The sequence below is a fragment of the Protopterus annectens genome, chromosome 7.part1, assembly GCF_019279795.1.
Source record: "Protopterus annectens isolate FY-2018-M chromosome 7.part1, PAN1.0, whole genome shotgun sequence".
NCBI lineage: Eukaryota > Metazoa > Chordata > Ceratodontiformes > Protopteridae > Protopterus > Protopterus annectens.
The window spans coordinates 332,980,399-332,997,966 of record NC_056740.1 but is presented as its reverse complement, the minus strand read 5'-3'; the positions used below and the strand labels follow the sequence as shown (position 1 = coordinate 332,997,966).

The window sequence follows — 17,568 nt, the reverse complement described above, 5'->3', positions numbered from 1 at the left end:
TGCCAACATTGAAAGCCTTTCTGTTGTTGCCATGTAGAGAATACTTAACTAGATAATGTGTAATCTTGGGTATTGAAATGCATATGACAGTATTTGTAATAAAGGACAGGATTACATTATTTTAAGAAGCTCATTACACTTGGAGACTTCCAGTCATCTCTGCAGGCTTTACCCGTAAACTAAACAGAATGCCAATCATGTGGTCCATAACCTGTACAGTAATCCTTTTAAGCAATGTATCTTGAGCTTATTTCTTGTTTGCTTTTCATTTTTTACTTTGATCATGTTTTCCCCATGAAACAAGTAGATAGTTGTCAGACAGTAGGTCTTTTTTTGGATAAGAAACATTTTTACAAGTGGGGGCATCAGAGATTTCTACTTTCAGCATGTTACTTGATACTTTAATAAAGCTGAATATAAATTATAATTAGAACTGCAGTGCAAGAAGTGGTTTGAGTTGAGTGCTGCTTGTTTTTCTTATACTTGATTTTGACTGGCATTCCATTAATGTATTTAAAAAGTAATTTATTTTTTAATGCCTCACAACATTTTTGTTTCCATCTAGATATTAAGTAAGCTGTCATGCAGCCAATGCATTGAAATATTTTTATTCTTCTACACTTCATTTTGTCTTGATTGGACTCTCATAATGACGGTTTGGCACCCAGGGCAGTGTATTTAGTTAGTTTTTGTGGTTTTGAGCATAGCCCCTCCCCTTTCTAGTTGGCTGCACCCCTTCCCATTGACCCCACCCATTCAGCTGTCTCCTGCAGCCCCCCTTTGATTTGAAGTCACCAGCCGCCACTGCTGTCACCATCTGCTAAATTGTATCATATCAGGACAGGAAATGCAATACATATCCACAATATAGCTGCATCAGGCTGGCATCACAACAAAAATAAAAATCATGTAACTGTCTTTCTATCTCTGTCTATCTGACTGTCTATCTATCTATCTATCTATCTGACTATCTATCTATCTATCTACCTATCTATATCTTTCTGTCTCTCTCTCTGTCTCAGGTTCATGCATGTCCTCATGTTTGTCTGGGTTTTCTCCAGGTGCTGTGGATTCCTCCTACATTCTAAACACATGCAGTAGGTGGAATGGACACTCTTAATTGGCCATGGATGTGTGTGTGTGTGTGTGTGTGTGTGTGTGTGTGTGTGTGTGTGTGTGTGTGTGTGTGTGTGCGCGCGCGCGCATGTGTACATGTATGCAAATATGTGTAGTAGGGAAGAAGAACCAGGGCAGGTCTAGCCACTCTGCAGTACAAGCATTAGCTCTAGATGATTGGCTCTGTTAAGGTGAGACCCCAACCCCATGTATAAAGCTGGGAAAAAGAGGTTGTGTATGGATGGATGGATCTTATCAGGTAGACAGGCGTATCACAGGAATTATCAGAGAGCAATAAGTGTGTATAAAAGGATTGTCATAGCTGTGTTAGCCAGAAAAAGAAGTTAGCCTCTGAATACAGGAGGAGTTTGGGTCTGAAACAGCAGTTCTGCAGTGTCTGCTGCAGCAAAAAAGTAATTCCAGGATAATTTGATGAAACCTTATCATCTTTCCCTAGTAAACTAGAAAGAATGAAGCTAGTTGAAAGCACCTTTAGTATGTGGTGAACAAGGTATGAGAGACTGTTTTTTCTTCTTTGTAGAACTAACAGTAAAGGTCATTTGCATATTTTCTTTTGTTTCACCTGTATATGCATGAAGAGTCTGTAGCAGATTTTTGGAGAGAACAGCAGTCCTGTAGTATGGGTTGAGAGTTTCACAGAGGACATCTAAAATTGTCCTTGTGACAAGGTAATAACTGTGGATCAACTGCTTCAAACTACTGCTGCAGATGAGGTAAGAGTTACATCTGCAGAGTTTGTGGTGTGCCTAAGACAGTTCCACCTATTAAGCAACTAAATAGGAAGTCCTGAAGGCATACCCAAGGCTTTCCAATGGTATACTCAGAAGGAGAGTTTGGGACAGAGTGACTGGGCTAGAAGGTAACCATTTGAAATGTTGGGACCCACTAGACCGAGTCCCAAAACACAGAAACTGAACATCCCAAAAAACAGACTAAGTCTGAGATGCCATTTCTCAGAATATTCCCTTTTCTCTGAGGTATGGTGATCTCAGGGTTGGTATATATAAATTCAGGAGGTGTGGGGACTTCACCCTATGAAAAAAGAAGTTTTAAGGAAAAGAGCGATTTTTCAAGATTTGCTCTTCTCTGGGTTTCCTGTCTTTTTTCAGCTTTTCGTCACTCAGCATTTTCAGTAGGGAGCCAGATTAGAATCTTCTCAGCCCAGTTAAATGGCAAACCTTTAAAAGCCTTCATGAACATGGAATGAGCTGAATATCAAGACAGTAGTCTTTCGGCTTTTCCCGGTTAGGGGTCGCCACAGCGGAACTCCGGTCTGCTAATGATTGGCAGTGGATTTTTACGTGCCGAGTTGCCAGCCCTGACGCACAACCTTCAACGAAGGTACACCCATTCACGCATGTCTCCACGCAGAAGATGCTCTAGCTGAGAATCGAACCGGACAGCGTCTTACTGTGAGGAGACAATGCTACCGCAGCACCACCACCGCAGTTGTATGTGATAAAGATAAAAAAGCACTGTTATCTAGAGCTGTTGTTACCTCTGAATCACAAGCTCAAAAGTTTCATAGCTGGCCATTTTCTCATATTTAAACAATAAGATCTCAATTATGTGATTTAAACTGATTTACTTGTGTTAAATCCTTAGGATTAACGTACTATACAAATTACAAGACAGACTGAAAGTGGTAACTACCATAATACCAGAACACACAGAAAGAACTCAATCCCTACAACATGGGGTGTATAATAGAAATGCAAGGACCAGGGAATTCCAAGCTGCATGCTAGATCTCTCTTTTGGTACCCTCCACTGAAAATACATCTGACTTATGGCAGAACCTGATGGAGTAGGTAGAGAAATAAGCTACCTTCTGTACCTGTAGTACAGGTAAATGCCAAGGGTAGATGGGCTCATAGAAAAGTCAAGGAAGGCAAGATTCATGAGTGCATTAGATCTGGCAAAGTGTACTGGGAAATCCCTCTAACAGCTACAGCCAGGAAAAAGCCTTTTAACACCAGAAGGCTTGTTCCAGCATGCCAACCTTCTTTTCGGGCGATGTGGTGCCTCTGTCACCACAAGGATTATTCTTAACACTTTTGTTGAAGTATAGATCAAATTTTTATTTGTGAACATTTACTGCAAATAATTTGGTGTGTCAGCTGCCCCAGTTCATCCAAATTCAGCTGCAGCATGCCTTTGATTTTGAAGATAGAAGCACAATCCAAGTATATTTTACAGGTAACTGTCCCAGTAAAATTCCTGAATATAGGAAACCATTTTGAAGATACATATCTATACAGGGATTGAAACTAACCAAAAGCAGTTAGCGATAGGTACGCACAACTTTCTTGAAAGTCATCATCATCAACAACAACCCCCCTTTTCTAATTTTCTACATGGGGTCGGGATATCACATCAACTGTCACCATCTCTCTGTATTCAGTTCCACTTTCTTACCTTCTTCAACAATCATGCTTGACTGTCACAGGTCTTCTCTCACACAATTAAGCCATCTCTTTGCTGGATGACCTCATTTAATGTTGCTTTCTTCCTGTCTGACCAAAATTTACTTCAGCAGATTGTCTTCAATGTCTTGTACTTTTCCTGCACATGTACCCAAACCACTGTGATCTGCTCTCTTTGATCTTCTCTGATATTGCAGTTCATTGACCTTCTGCTCTGATGCTATCATTTCGTTGTCTGTCCCACAGTGTGACCCATCTCAGGCACTTCATCTAAATCTCCATCACCTCTAGTTTCCTTAACTACTCTGCCTTTACTGCCTAGGTTTCTGAACCATACAGAAGTACTGGATACACCACTGTTTTATACACGTTACTTTTCAGCTTCTTTTGCATTCTTCTGTCATACACTACCCCTGACACTGTGCCAGTTGGTTGTAGCCCCTCTGACTCTAGATTTGACCTCTTCAACCACTCGTCCCAGATATTTCATAATGTTAACCTGTTACATTTTTTCCTACTATTTATTTTTTCATCTTCATCTAATTTCGGTTATTTGGTGCCATTATAGCTGTCTTATCTGTGCTCAGTCTACTCCCATGTGCCATCAGTTTTGCATTTCACCCCCTTAACATTTGCTGAAGGTCTTGTTCAGAGTTTTCCTGTAATTGCCACATTGTTTGCATACAACAGCTTTGTTGATCTATCCCCTCTGACCTGTTTGTTAATGTAGTCCATCACCAGTATGAACAGCAGTGGGCTCAAAGTTGAACCCCGAAGCACACCCTCTCTCACAGAGAACCCCTCTGTGAGTCCGAACACTGCTCATTCTTGTGTCATTGGGGTCTTGTACATACCCTGCACTAATTCTACCAATGCTTCTAGGACATTCCTTAAAAAGGTTAGTAATAAAGGAGTTAAAAATCTGTTATCCTCACACTTGATCCTGGTTAAAGGGAATCCATCCATCCATCTATAAGCCCTTTTTTCCATTTTTTCCCATTTTTATACATGGGGTTAGGTGTCACTTTTAACTTATTGAAATCACAACTTAGCTGAAAACATCTGACTGATCCTTATAAGACTGTCAAATTTATTTACTAAATTTTATTTCCATTCTTCCTGCTGCCCCCTTTCTTCATGTCTGAAGCTTCTCAGTCACAATTTCTTCTTAATGCACACTTCTTGTGACCAATATCCTAACAAACTCTACATTGCTGCTTTTTTATTTGTATTGTTTTAAATTGCAGTTCCCTCATGTTCTTCTTAAATTGGCCAAGTCAGATTTTGACCACCCAGTGCTTTCTGCCACTTGAATTTCTTTTGAAAGGTTTTGGTGTTCAAATATACCAAATAGCAAAAAACTCCAAACTGCCACAACTTGTAGAACTCGACTTTGATAGAAATAGTGGGCGCTTTCGCAGTGTATAAATATCAAACATAGCATGTGAACTTTTCATCATGCAGTCACATTTTCTCTACTGGATGCATATAAGACATTTATTTGTGCAATATTGTTTATGTTAAAGTCTACAAAGATCCATAATATAACTAAATCCACCCTCTTGGAACCATTTATTCCAGTAGCCCTCTGCTGATCAAGGGTCTAGAAATCCTACTCAGAGGTAGCATGAAATGAACAACCGAGGCCGCTGATTCAGACCTAGATGCTAAGACAAGACATTAGGAAACCAACTTGAGGTGAAATAATCTCATAGGAAGACGTTTTCTGGAACTGTGGTATTGGAACTGTTTTAAATTTGTGCAGGCTTTCCAGACTTTATGAGTGATTCCCTAGATATGTTTGAGACTTACAACAAGGATAGCCATGAAGGGTACATGTAGTAAACAACTATTTCAAGAATTAATTAAACGGATTTATTATGACTTCAAACTTGCTAAACAGATCTGAAAAAAAACTGGCAAAGCTGATCACTTCAGCAGATACAATGGCAAGCCTTGTGTGACAGGCTTAGTATGTAACAACTGTTTTTCTTACTATATTATATTTTGTGGCTGTTGGTGAAGCTTAAAGTCAAACACAGAGAAATTATTTATTTATTTTTATTTATTTTATTTGTATTTTATATTTGTTGACCGGGCTAGTCTAACTGGATATGTGTCCATTTTCAGTAGAGGCCCGGGGAGAAAAGCTCCAGGTGTAATACATAGTAAAAAATATAAAAAATCAGTCTTCTTAAAAATTAAGACAGTCAAATCCATAAACAGTTAAAGATGAATTCACAAAAATTAGTATACATAAAAAGTTAAGACAGGTAAATCCTTAAACACATAAAAATAAATTGCCAAATTGAAAAAATCTTAGTAAATTTACTTTCGCTTCTTTGTCCCTAGACTTAGCTCATCCATTTCCTTTCTAAGCTTCATAAAATGTAACTTCTATGAAGCACAAAGGGCTAATAGTAATATAAATGCATTTATTGAATGGATACCATATGCTTTATCATATTTTTTTTCTTCTACTTCAGGTTGGGTTGGCGACCAAGATGAATATTCATTGCATGGAGGCTGTCTTGTCACACAAGGAACAAAATGGATCGCCAATAGTTGGATTAATGTGGACCCAGTCAAAGAACGCCAACTTTGGTTTCATAAGGAAATGTCCCAGTATACCCCAGAAGATGGGGAGCTCCCAAAAGAGAACACTGCTTCAAAATCCCACAGAGATACACACGTTGAACTGTAGCTAATTTGGATTACTTCACAGCTGGTCTGGCTTTTGGATGAATATGTAAACTGTTTTTCTTTTGTTGTTATGACAAATGAAAAGATATCTCCACCACCAGTACTGCCTGTCATATGAAACCATTTCACTTTTCTGCTGCATATTGATGTTTATTTAGAGAAACTACACGCCAAAGAAATGGACATTATATCTCTAGATATTTGGTAACCCCTTATTTTTTGTTCATTACAAAATAAGGACTCTTCTTTGCTTTTGCTTCATGGAAAACAATATTGAAAAATTCTGAGAACACTGCATACAGATTTTTAAGGAGCAGACATCAAACAGACAATTATCTATATACTTAGATACTGGCCTTGTACCACGGGTCACAACCTTCAGGGATTTATTTGCATTACACAGTGCATTTACAAAAAAGTAACCTTTTCCCTTGCAGAGTTCTTACACATTGCGTAGTTTCTTTGGTGATATCATATTAACTGTTTCAGTTAATAGTCATGATTTCACACTGAGCAAAATGCCATTAGAGATTATTATGAAAACACATTACAAGGAATTTTTGTTTTTTATACGGATGTTCTAGCAGAAAGTAGGTAGTGAGAAAATGAGAAACACAACCGTGTTTATTTATTTTTTTTGTTTGTTTGTTTTGTTTTGTTTTTACTTCCACTGGAGCTTTAACACCTTTTGGTTGGCATTATATAAAATGTTATTTAAAAAAAATTTTTTTTCAGTTGTCTGAAACATTTTCTTCCTGCTGATATGTTTGTTTTCTTGCCAACAGTATTTAGTATTATGGAGGGAAAAGCACCAGTCCTGGATATATATATATATATATATATATATATATATATATATATATATATATATATATATACACACACACACACACACACACACACACACACACACACACACACACACACACACACACACTATAGTTTCTCCCAATTTACATGACTAGCATGATACAGATTAACATTTATACTGCATATTTGCCACTTGTTGCTTACCTATGATGTCACACACAGTGAGGTGGCAATACTGATGATGTATGAGGAGGGATACTTGCATGTTAAATTGCAGGTGATGTACTGCTCAATGTATAGACACAGATAGTAAGATATAATAGCTGGCTACCTCTGAAAGTTACTGATATGAGCAGTAGAATCAGCTTTAAACTGACTTCTTTGCATTGCAAAGGGTTTTGTACAATTGATTATATAACTGCTTCAGGGGGAGTATTAGGATGTCATGTGAAGAAATAAGAATGAAAAAAAAAGCTTTATATGGTCCATTTATGTAAGTTCTGTGGTAGATAACCCAGCCTTAGTGTTTCTATAGACACTTAGTTATTATTTTAACTATGTACATTTTCATTGGATTGCCTGCCTACATTGCTGTTGATTATCTTACTTTGAAAATGTTTAGTAGTAAGTCCTTAAATGCTGAGCAAAAGCCATTACTGCAGCCATTTTGGATTTAGACCATAAGATGAAACTGACACATTCAGAAAAATCCCCACAATTTCTCATGAGCTCCCATATCCAGCTTACAGGCCCTGAAATTCTTGAGTCCAAGAAGGTGAACAGCAACAGAGTTATACTTTGCATCTCCAGGCATGAGATAGATGACCAAGATTCCCATACAAGAGAGTGGTATTTGCTACTCTCTACCTGTTGTCTTACTAGAAGAAGTGGCAATTTGTCAAGGATCTTACATTCTTTCCACTTTTTTTATTTCCTTACAGGTGCTGTAATGAAACACACAGTTAAAGGGGCAACTCAAAGCTGAAGAGTTTGCATAACGTAGCAGCTGAATATTGAGGGAGCTTTCCTTCATGGTGCTTAACAGCCAGTCTGAAGCAGTAATATCAAGTCTGAATGTGACTGCTGATACTTCATGGGGGAGGGGTGGTCTCTAATCTTCCATCATCATTACCAAAACCTCTTCTAATTTTGCTGACCCACTTAAGTCAGTTCAAAATTGTTATCTTGTGATCCATCTTAAGAACTAAAGTGATATAATCTTTGTTGCCCCATCTTAAGAACTAAAGTGATATCACCTTTGTTGCCCCATCTTAAGAACTAAAGTGATATCACCTTTGTTGCCCCATCTTAAGAGCTAAAGTGATATCATCTTTGTTGCCCCATCTTAAGAAGTGATATCACCTTTGTTGACCCATCTTAAGAACTAAAGTGATATCACCTTTGCTGCAGGCGTTGAGCAGAATAGTTTACTGTGCTTGCTACAAACATAAATAATGTGCAGGTTAAAAGTGCAAACTGTAGAGGTCATACCAGTGACAACTCTAAGTTCCATACCAGTTACAGAAAGGACAACAAGTTCCATAGCCTCTTCTACTGACACAAGTTGACTATTTTGATAAATTATGTAGGTTTTAGTTTGCCAGTAGTTTAATCTTGACTCATTGAATCTAAATTCCTTCAGTCCTCAGATGACCTGGGATGCTTTTCCAGTTTGTAAAAAAGATTTTTTTAACTGTTTTTATCACAGTGCGTCTTGCATCCCTATTTGCTAACCATTAACAACTCATTCCAATTAATCTTGAGCTGTTTTGTTCCCTATGAGTGACTACATGGTCACTGACTCAGATGAGAGCTGGCCTGTGAGAGCTGTTATGCAATAAGGAATAAAGGTTGTTTGATCCTAGCCATCCTCAGAATTCACCTGGATCCATTATGCTCATTAAAGGCATCCATTATTGTCATTGAATGGCCTGTCTAGCTCACCTGAGCATCCTGGCTGACAGCCCAAGGGTCTTTCAGCTCAGCTAATGCCTCAGACTTTCCTCGCTCTTCTTATTCCATGTCCAGAGAGCCTGATATAAAGCCATCATCCTTGTGAGCTTCGTTTTTTTTTTCTTTATATGGTCCTAACCCCACCCCTTAGTGGCTTACATAGAGCATTCACACCACTGCTGCTAGGCCATACTTTGACTTCCACCTACTGACAAGGTCTAACATTCCCAGCTTGATAGGCTAAGCCCACATGCTCAGTCTATGCTGCAGTACCAGTACCAACAAGTCTCTGGCTAAGCCCACATGTTCAGTCTATGCTGCAGTACCGGTACCAACAAGTCTCTGGCTAAGCCCACATGCTCAGTCTATGCTGCAGTACCGGTACCAATGAGTCTCTGGCTAAGCCCACATGCTCAGTCTATGCTGCAGAACCGGTACCAACAAGTCTCTGTCTAGGCCTACATGTTCAGTCTGTGCTGCAGTACTGGTACCAACAAGTCTCTGGCTAAGCCCACATGCTCAGTCTATGCTGCAGTACCGGTAGCAACAAGTCTCTGGCTAAGTCCACATGCTCAGTCTATGCTGCAGTACCGGTACCAGCAAGTCTCTGTATGCTGATTGCAAATGCATCCAGCAAGTGTACTGTTCTTTCTCCCCAGGATGAGTTAGCTGGCAAGGTCTGCTCTTATTTACTGTGTACCCCCCAGCTCCTGTACTACCTGAGGCACCACCTGAGCTCAGGTTGTCAAAGTCGTGATCAGGGTTTTATCTATCTAGGTCATGGAGCAAGTTTATTTAAACGTAACTGTTGGGGACCACAAACACTGTATACTATAGATAAGATGGACAGCTCAGAAAATTGTTTATATTAAATCATGTTATTTACCAGTTTCGAACCACCATCTTATTTATTGTTGCAGACAGTCATATTCTGCTGTGCAGCTGAATTAAATTAAAGTAAATTAGAACAAGAATGTTAAAGAAGCTGCAATTTCTCGAGAAAACTTATTTTTTTGAGCATGTTTACCCTTCATTTTGTCAGCTGAGCAGTAGTGGTCAAGCCTGTCTCCTACTGTTTTATTACATTATTTCCAGGTTCTGTTAGGGATTGCAGTCCCTATTTAGGTTGTTTTCCTTATTCAGACTGTGGTAAAGACTGAAACTCCCTTTAGAGTTTAGCATACATATTTTTGCTACAGTTGGTAAAAACAGATTGTATGAGCTGTATAAGAGATCCTCTATCATAGTCCTTTGGTTGACATTCTTCCTACAGTTTCTAGTTGGGCACTTACAGGATATTAGTACCCAGTAGCACACTTGGCACAGATATGCTCTTGCATGACAGGTTGATATTATCCCGATTACTGATGCCACCTACAGCCCAATCTGCAAAGAAGCAGGGAGTGATAAAGTCACAGTCTTTTTATATAGGAGGCGGCAGCACCCTTTCTACAAATTCTGCCCCCGTTTGCATCATGATCCCTGCATGTCCTCAGAACTGGCCACTGTTTAATACTGTAAAGTACCACTGTGCTGGTATAACCTAGTGTGTCAGCTTGTCTCACTTAACATTTTTCATTTGATAATAACGACATATATTTTCTTCAATGTATGTATGTATGTATGTCTGTTTGTTTATATTTTTATTTATTTATTGTGTATATATTAATTTATTTATTTATTTTTAATTTGGCAACCAGGTTAGTGGACTGGTCGACTGACCTTTTCAGACATGATACAGTCTCCAGATGAGCAAAGAACATAATACAATAAAAAAGTGAAAATTCATCAGACTACCAAAAATGCATATCAAAAGTAAATGCATATCAAAAAAGGGTAGCAGGAAACAGTAATATTCACAATATTTCATGCAATGTGGAAAAATGTACAGTATTTACAGTATGTACTACACTTACATTTAGTAACTTGTATATTGCCTCCCAATGCAGTGTCACAGACAGAGTCGCTATGACAGGGTGTCTCCTGATCTCAAGTTCTGTCACCAAGTTTTGTTTTGTATCAGCATTTATCATCATATATGTCTAAAAGTTTTACTAAAGATTAAAAAACAATAGACATACTTTTCCAACTGCTATGTTAACAAATCATAGAGTTTTATAAACCTGTTTCTGGGTGTCACCATGTTCAAAGCAGATGTATATCACCGATTCCATAAGATTTCCCATATTCTACATAAATGTTAATCATTTGTATGTCCAGGTAGAAGGTTCACCCACTCTGCCCCTAAACTAATATGACTATTGAGGCTGTACAACTTCAGGTTAAATTCTTAAAAACTTTGTCAGTCACCTGCTCAGTTATTCAAGCTGGACTACGCTAATTTCACTAAGAAGTGATGCTAATTCATGAACAAGCACCACCCCAGACTAGTGATGGCCAGCCTAGCCCCTGTGCTTTCCAGTTGAGTTCTGCTGCTTGTATAGTTTGTATAGTGATCTGGATGACATTCCTGAAAAATTCCTAAGTTAGATATTTAAATTTATATACCTCTAAGTCTTTCTGCAGTTGTCAGATCATGAGCCAGGATACTCCCAGCACTATTTGCATTGCCTAAGAAACATACATGATATGAAGAACTATCACAGGTGCCGATACTTCAATTTAGCCCTCCAAAGGCGAAGATGTGAGAAGCTGAGGCCCACATTAAAGTGAGAAAGATAATGGCTTTAGAGGGTGGCCATAAAAGGAACACGTATGAGTGTTTGCATGAGCCTTGGTCAGTGTCAGGTAAACGTAGGATGATAGGATCACTGGAGGGCCCTTACAAGCCTAGCCAAATTCAATCCATGTTCCCAATAGTGTCTGGTTCAAGAAGTTACTAAAATCAGCACCTATTGCCCCTATCCAAGAGGGACACAGGTGGAACCCCCAGGGTGAATTTCGGTTACTCATCCAATCCTCCAAATTGCACTTAAATAGGGCCATCGAGGGGTTTTGTTTATGAATAGGAAGCTTGTTCCAAAGGTGGGGCAACCTCTGTGAGACAAATCTGTATCTCCAGTAAGTTCTGTTGATGTCACATACCAGGTTAAAGTCCTTTGAGTGAGTGACCTATGAGCCATTTGACTTGCAAATGTGCAGCATTTCCATTAAAGCTGGGTAAGGGATTGCTCTATATGCAAGGCACAGGTTGCCTCTGAGCAGGCTGTATGACACAGAGTAAAGTGACAATGATTTCAGTCTTTCCACATAAGACAGATCTTGAAGACACTGAATTTTCTTTGTAAGGTACTTTTGTGGTCCCTCCAACTGTTTTAGGTATTTGGAAAGGAACATACAAAAGGGAGCATTCTACTATCATTGGCCTGATGAGGGAAGAGTACAGGGGGTTATAACCTTTTTTTTCTGGTGGCAATGCCCTTACTTATGAGATGAGCAATATAAAATGCCCTTCTTACCACTGAGGAGACATGGTGATTGAAGTTAAGATTGCTGTCAACCTGTGTGCCCAGATCTCACACCACTGGCTGTGTGCTTAGGGTATTGCTATTGATATGGTAGTTTGTAGGAACATCACCCTTGCCGAACAGGATGATAATGCATTTTATTTGCATTAAGTTTAAGACCATGACTTTGGCACCAGTCATTAGTCTGTGCAAGACCTTCTTTCAGGATGTTGACATCACAAGGGGTTTCAATGATCACTCCCAGTTTGCAGTCATCAGCAAACTTTGTCAGTCACAGTCCTTTAGTTTTAGCCTGTACTTAGGAGAAGTAGATTCCAAACAGTAGGGGTCCCTGAACAGATCCCTGTGGAACACCACTGGTTATGGATCTGCGGGAGGAGGTGGAGTCCCCTATTTTGACTGTATGAGTTCTATCAGTGAGCCAGTTTGCAACCCACCTGACAATATATGGGTTGATACCCAGCTGGGTAAATGTATTAATGATGCCTGAGTGGGGGATTGTGTCAAAGGCTTTGGCTAAGTCTAGGTAGGCCGTATGCACAGATTTGCCCTCACCTAGGGCTTTGGTGACTATCTCGAAGAAGTACACCAAGTTTAACAAGTATGATCTCCCTTTGACAATTTCCTATATCTTTGTTACTAAGCTCCATGATGATTTGTTCCATGACCTTGCAGATAAGGCTGGTCAGGCTAATGGGTCTATAGTTCCCAGGGTCCATGGATGCACCCCGTTTGTGCAAAGGGATGACGGTAACTGTTTTCCATTCCACTGGGATGAAGCTTTGATTGAAAAGTATGCTCAATGGTGATGCTAATTCCTGTTTTTACCCATGTAGAACACAGCCTGGGATGTTTTCTGGTCCCATAGAGGCTGTGTTTTTAGCCTTGTAGAGGGCATTTAAGACATGCTCCTCAGAGACAGTAGGTAGAGGTCAGGTGTAGGGATGCTTTGGGGTGTATGTGGTGGGGACAGGGGAATGAAGTTTTCACTGAACCTGTTAGGTTCATAGGTTCCTAGGTTGGTATTACACTATTGGCCCTAGGGCCTATACAAGCCTAACCATAACAATTTCCTGGCTATTTCTTCCCACAATATTTACTTCCCTGGACCCTGTCTAGCAGGGCGACTGAAGTGATCCCTGGGGTAAATTTCCTATCTCCCATCCAATCGTCAAGGTTCCTTTTGAAGAGGGCCAAGGAGGCGCGCTGCTTGACATGTATGGGCAGTCTATTCCAGAGTATGGGGAGTCTCTGGGTCAGGAACCTATCCCTCCAGCATGTTTTGTTCATTGTGATGACAAGGTTTAGGTCTCTGGAGTGTGTGGCTCTGATGGATTGGGATTATATGGGACTAATCTATGAATCTATGAATTTCTTTAAGCATAGCATGTCCAACAGCTCTGGGTTTGACATAGCCTTGTATGTTAAGCAGAGATCGCCCCTGAGTAGACGATATGTTACAGAGTATAGCTGGAATTTTTTTAGTCGGTCAACATAGGGCATCTACTTTAGGCCTGTGATTCTTTTAGTGAGGTGTTTCTGTGGTCTTTCCAGTTGTTGCAGATATCTTGTGAGATACATACCAAATGGGGCATTGTACTCTATGATGGGTCTAATGAGGGATGAGTACAGTGGGACAATGACCTCCTTTTTTCTGGATGAAAAACCCTTAGTGATGAGGTGTGCCACATATAAGGATTTCCTGACTGTTGTGACGATGTGGTTATCAAAGGTGAGACCACTGTCTATCTGTGTTCTTAAGTCTGTTATCACACTTTTGGTGTTTAGTGTACTGCCACCTATGTGGTAATTCACGGGTATATGTTTTTTCCCAAAAGGGATAACTATACACTTCTTGGCATTGAGCTTGAGCCCATGGCTCTGGCACCAAGCATCTGTTTCTGTAAGGCCCTTTTGTAGAATATCCACATCATTTGGGGATTCAATAATGGCTCCCAGTTTGCAGTCGAACTTTGTTAGCCAAGTCCCTTAGTGATGGCCTGTACTTCAGAAAAGCAGATGTCAAACAAGAGCGGTCCCAGGATTGAACCCTGAGGTACTCCACTTGTCACTTGTCTGGAGCTGGATTTGGAGTCAGCTACTTTTACAGTATGGATTCTGTCAGTAAGCCAGTTGGCAACCCATCGAGTGATGTAGGGATTTATGCCCAGCTTAGTAAGTTTATCTATGATTCCAGAGAGGGGGATGGTGTTGAAGGCCTTGCCGAGGTACATGTAGGCTGTGTGGACCGCCTTACCCTCGTCCATGGCTCTGGAGACTGATTTGAAGAAGTCAATCAGGTTCGGGAGGCATGATTGGCCCTTCACAAACCCAAACTGGGTGAGGTCCAGTGTTTGAAGGTTGCCATTGTCTTTGTTTATAAGTTCCACGATAATGCGTTCCATGGCCTTCCTGATCAGGCTTGTCAGACTGATGGGACAGTAGTCCCCAGGATCAAAGGTGGATCCCCCCTTGTGGAGTGGGATAACTGTAGCTGTGCACCACTCAGTGGGCACAAAGCCTGAGGTGAGGCTATGATTAAACATGACACTTATGTGAGGTGCCAGTTCATTTTGTAGTTCATGTAGTACACAGCCTGGGATGTTGTCTGGTCCCATGGATGCTGTATTCTTAGCTTTGGAGAGTGTGTTTTTTACCTGTGTGGCCATGATTACTAGAATTTGGCAATCTTTCGGTATTGAGATGGGCCCTTTAGGGGGTGAGAGGGGGGGGTGAAGTTGGCACTGAATCAATCTGCCAGGATATTGGCACTGTCCTTGGGATCAGTATATTTAATGCCATTCTGTTGTAGCTCAGAGTAGATCTGAGCATTGCCATTTAGATTCTTGACATAGCTATAGAATGCTTTGTGGTTGTCTTTGGAATCTTTGGCAATTAACTAGCTTTGGAAGATTTTATGAGGGATCTCAGCTTCTTACTGAGGCTGGTAAGGGAGTTTTTTGCATCCTGGGAATTTCCTCTTTTCTGCAACAGTTTCTTCCTTCTGTTGTATAGTTTGTTTATGACAGGGGACCACCAGATTGGCTTCCTTTTTTTGGAGGAGAGTGTCTTGGTTCTATTTGGGATGGCACGATTCATGCACACGTGGATGTGCTCGTACAGTGCTTTAGTGTAGGATTCGGCAGTCAAACTTTCAGTTCCCATCTGCATGGGTGTCATGAAGTTTGTCACTTCTGACTTGAGTAGCATGAAATTAGCCTTGGAGAAGTTTTTTATGGATGTGTCCTTACTGGGGGGTGGGATGTGGATGTAAAAGGTGATTAGCTTATGGTCAGACCTAACCAATGAAGGGGTGATCACTGGTGTGGAGCATTGATTTCCCATGTTGGCAATGACCAGGTCCAGGATATTGAAGCCCCTGGTAGGATTATGGATTAGTTGATCCAGGGCATTGGAATTTATGAATTCCAAGAACAGTTGGGCAAAGGTGCTGGTACATGAGTAGTTTTCCCAGTTAATGGCAGGGTAGTTGAAATCACCCAGTATTAGGGTGTTTGGTTGTATCTTAATATTTTCCAGTATGTTTAGAAAGGTGTAGTGAGAATCTTGGGGCATGGTGAGGGATCTGTAGCAAGCTACAATTTGAATTGCAGTCTTACCTAGTGTTAGTTGCACCTGGAGAATTTTGGATACATTGTGTTGGGCAACTAGCCTGGAGGTGTGAATATCCTTGGTGAATATGGACACTCCTCCACCTTTAGTGTTTCGGTCCTGGTTTGGTGGCCGAAAAGTGTGGCAAGAGTTGTAGCCTGGTATTGCAGGGGTGCTCTCTGGAGCCTTGAACCAGGTCTCACTTACTGCACAGATATCAATGTTCTTCATTTTTAGGAGTGCCTCAAGAGAGTGCATTTTGAGGTTTAGACTTCTAGCACTGAGTAGCATTACCTTCAGATTTTGCATACTTGTACCTGTTATGGTTGTAATTTTGTCCTGTGAGCCTTGCCTAAAAAAGGCACTATAAGGGTGGCAAGAGCCTTAGCCAGTAACCTGAATCCTAGGGGCAACAAGTGTAGACCACTCCGAGGTGATCTCTGCCTAACATATAAAGCTATGTCAAATCCAGGGCTGTTGGATATGTTACACCTAAAGAAAGCCCAATCCCTCCGAGCTACATGCTCTAGGGACCTAAACCTTGTCAACACAATAAACAGGACATACTAGAGGGATAGATTCCTGTCCCAGAGACTTCTCATACTCTGGAACAGGCTACCCATCTATGTCAAGCAAAGTTCTTCATTAGCACTCTTCAAGAAAAATCTTGATGAGTGGATGGGAAATAGGAAATACACTCCGGGGATCACTTCTGTGTCTCTGCTCGACAGTGGCACAGGAAAATAACTTTCTTGGGTGGCGTAAGCCAGGGAACCTTGTTGGCTAGACTTACGTAGGCCCTTGGGCTGATAGCCTAGTACCTACCTATGAACCTATGAACCTATGAACCATCTCTGGCAACGCATCGTGGTTTGTCGATCATATCATCCCAGGCAGACAGATACTGGATCCCCTTTGAATGACACCAGAAACTTATCCAATTGTTGAAGTCAATAATTTTGTCCTTATACTGTGGTATCATTCTGGGCAAAGGCAGGATGCTACTCAGGCTAGGGTCATACCTGCCTGGGCCACATGATCCGAGAGCTCTTCCATGTCTCTTTTCATGTAGTCCAGAGAGGTACGTCTCAAGTCATTCACTCAAACATGGACAATGACAGAGTCATATTTGTACTTGTTGTGGAGTGACTTGAGTGCATGCATTATGTGGTGGATCCTGGCACCTGACAGGCAGCTGACTGTAATTTTCTCTTTGTTCAGCTTGGTGAGTGGCACATCAGTGTGCCTGATTATAGAGTCACCTATGACTAAAGTGTTGGGTACGTTGTCTTGCCTTAGCCAGGTTCGCTATATCCACAGGTTCTATATATGTAGTACCATTAAGTATGAGTTCAGCGCAGATCTGGGCCTTACCTTTGAGGTTACGGATGTAACTAAAGAATGCCTTGTGGTTATCCTTAGTTAGGGAAGCTAATTTGGATTTGTAGTTAGCTTTGGAAGACGTCACTAGGAGTGTTATTTGCTTGTTTAAGTTGAGGA

At 40.6% G+C, this 17,568-nt stretch overlaps 1 protein-coding gene across 1 annotated transcript in view; it reads left to right on the top strand.

Moving 5' to 3' along the window:
- Positions 1–7,105, top strand: part of P4HTM (prolyl 4-hydroxylase, transmembrane) — a 1,188,260-nt gene extending 1,181,155 nt beyond the window's left edge. The window contains exon 9 of the mRNA XM_044078751.1: positions 6,049–7,105. Within this exon, the coding sequence (XP_043934686.1) occupies positions 6,049–6,266 (218 nt within the window). The 3' untranslated portion in view covers positions 6,267–7,105. The remainder of the gene's footprint in view (positions 1–6,048) is intronic.
- The last annotated feature ends 10,463 nt before the right edge of the window (positions 7,106–17,568 follow it).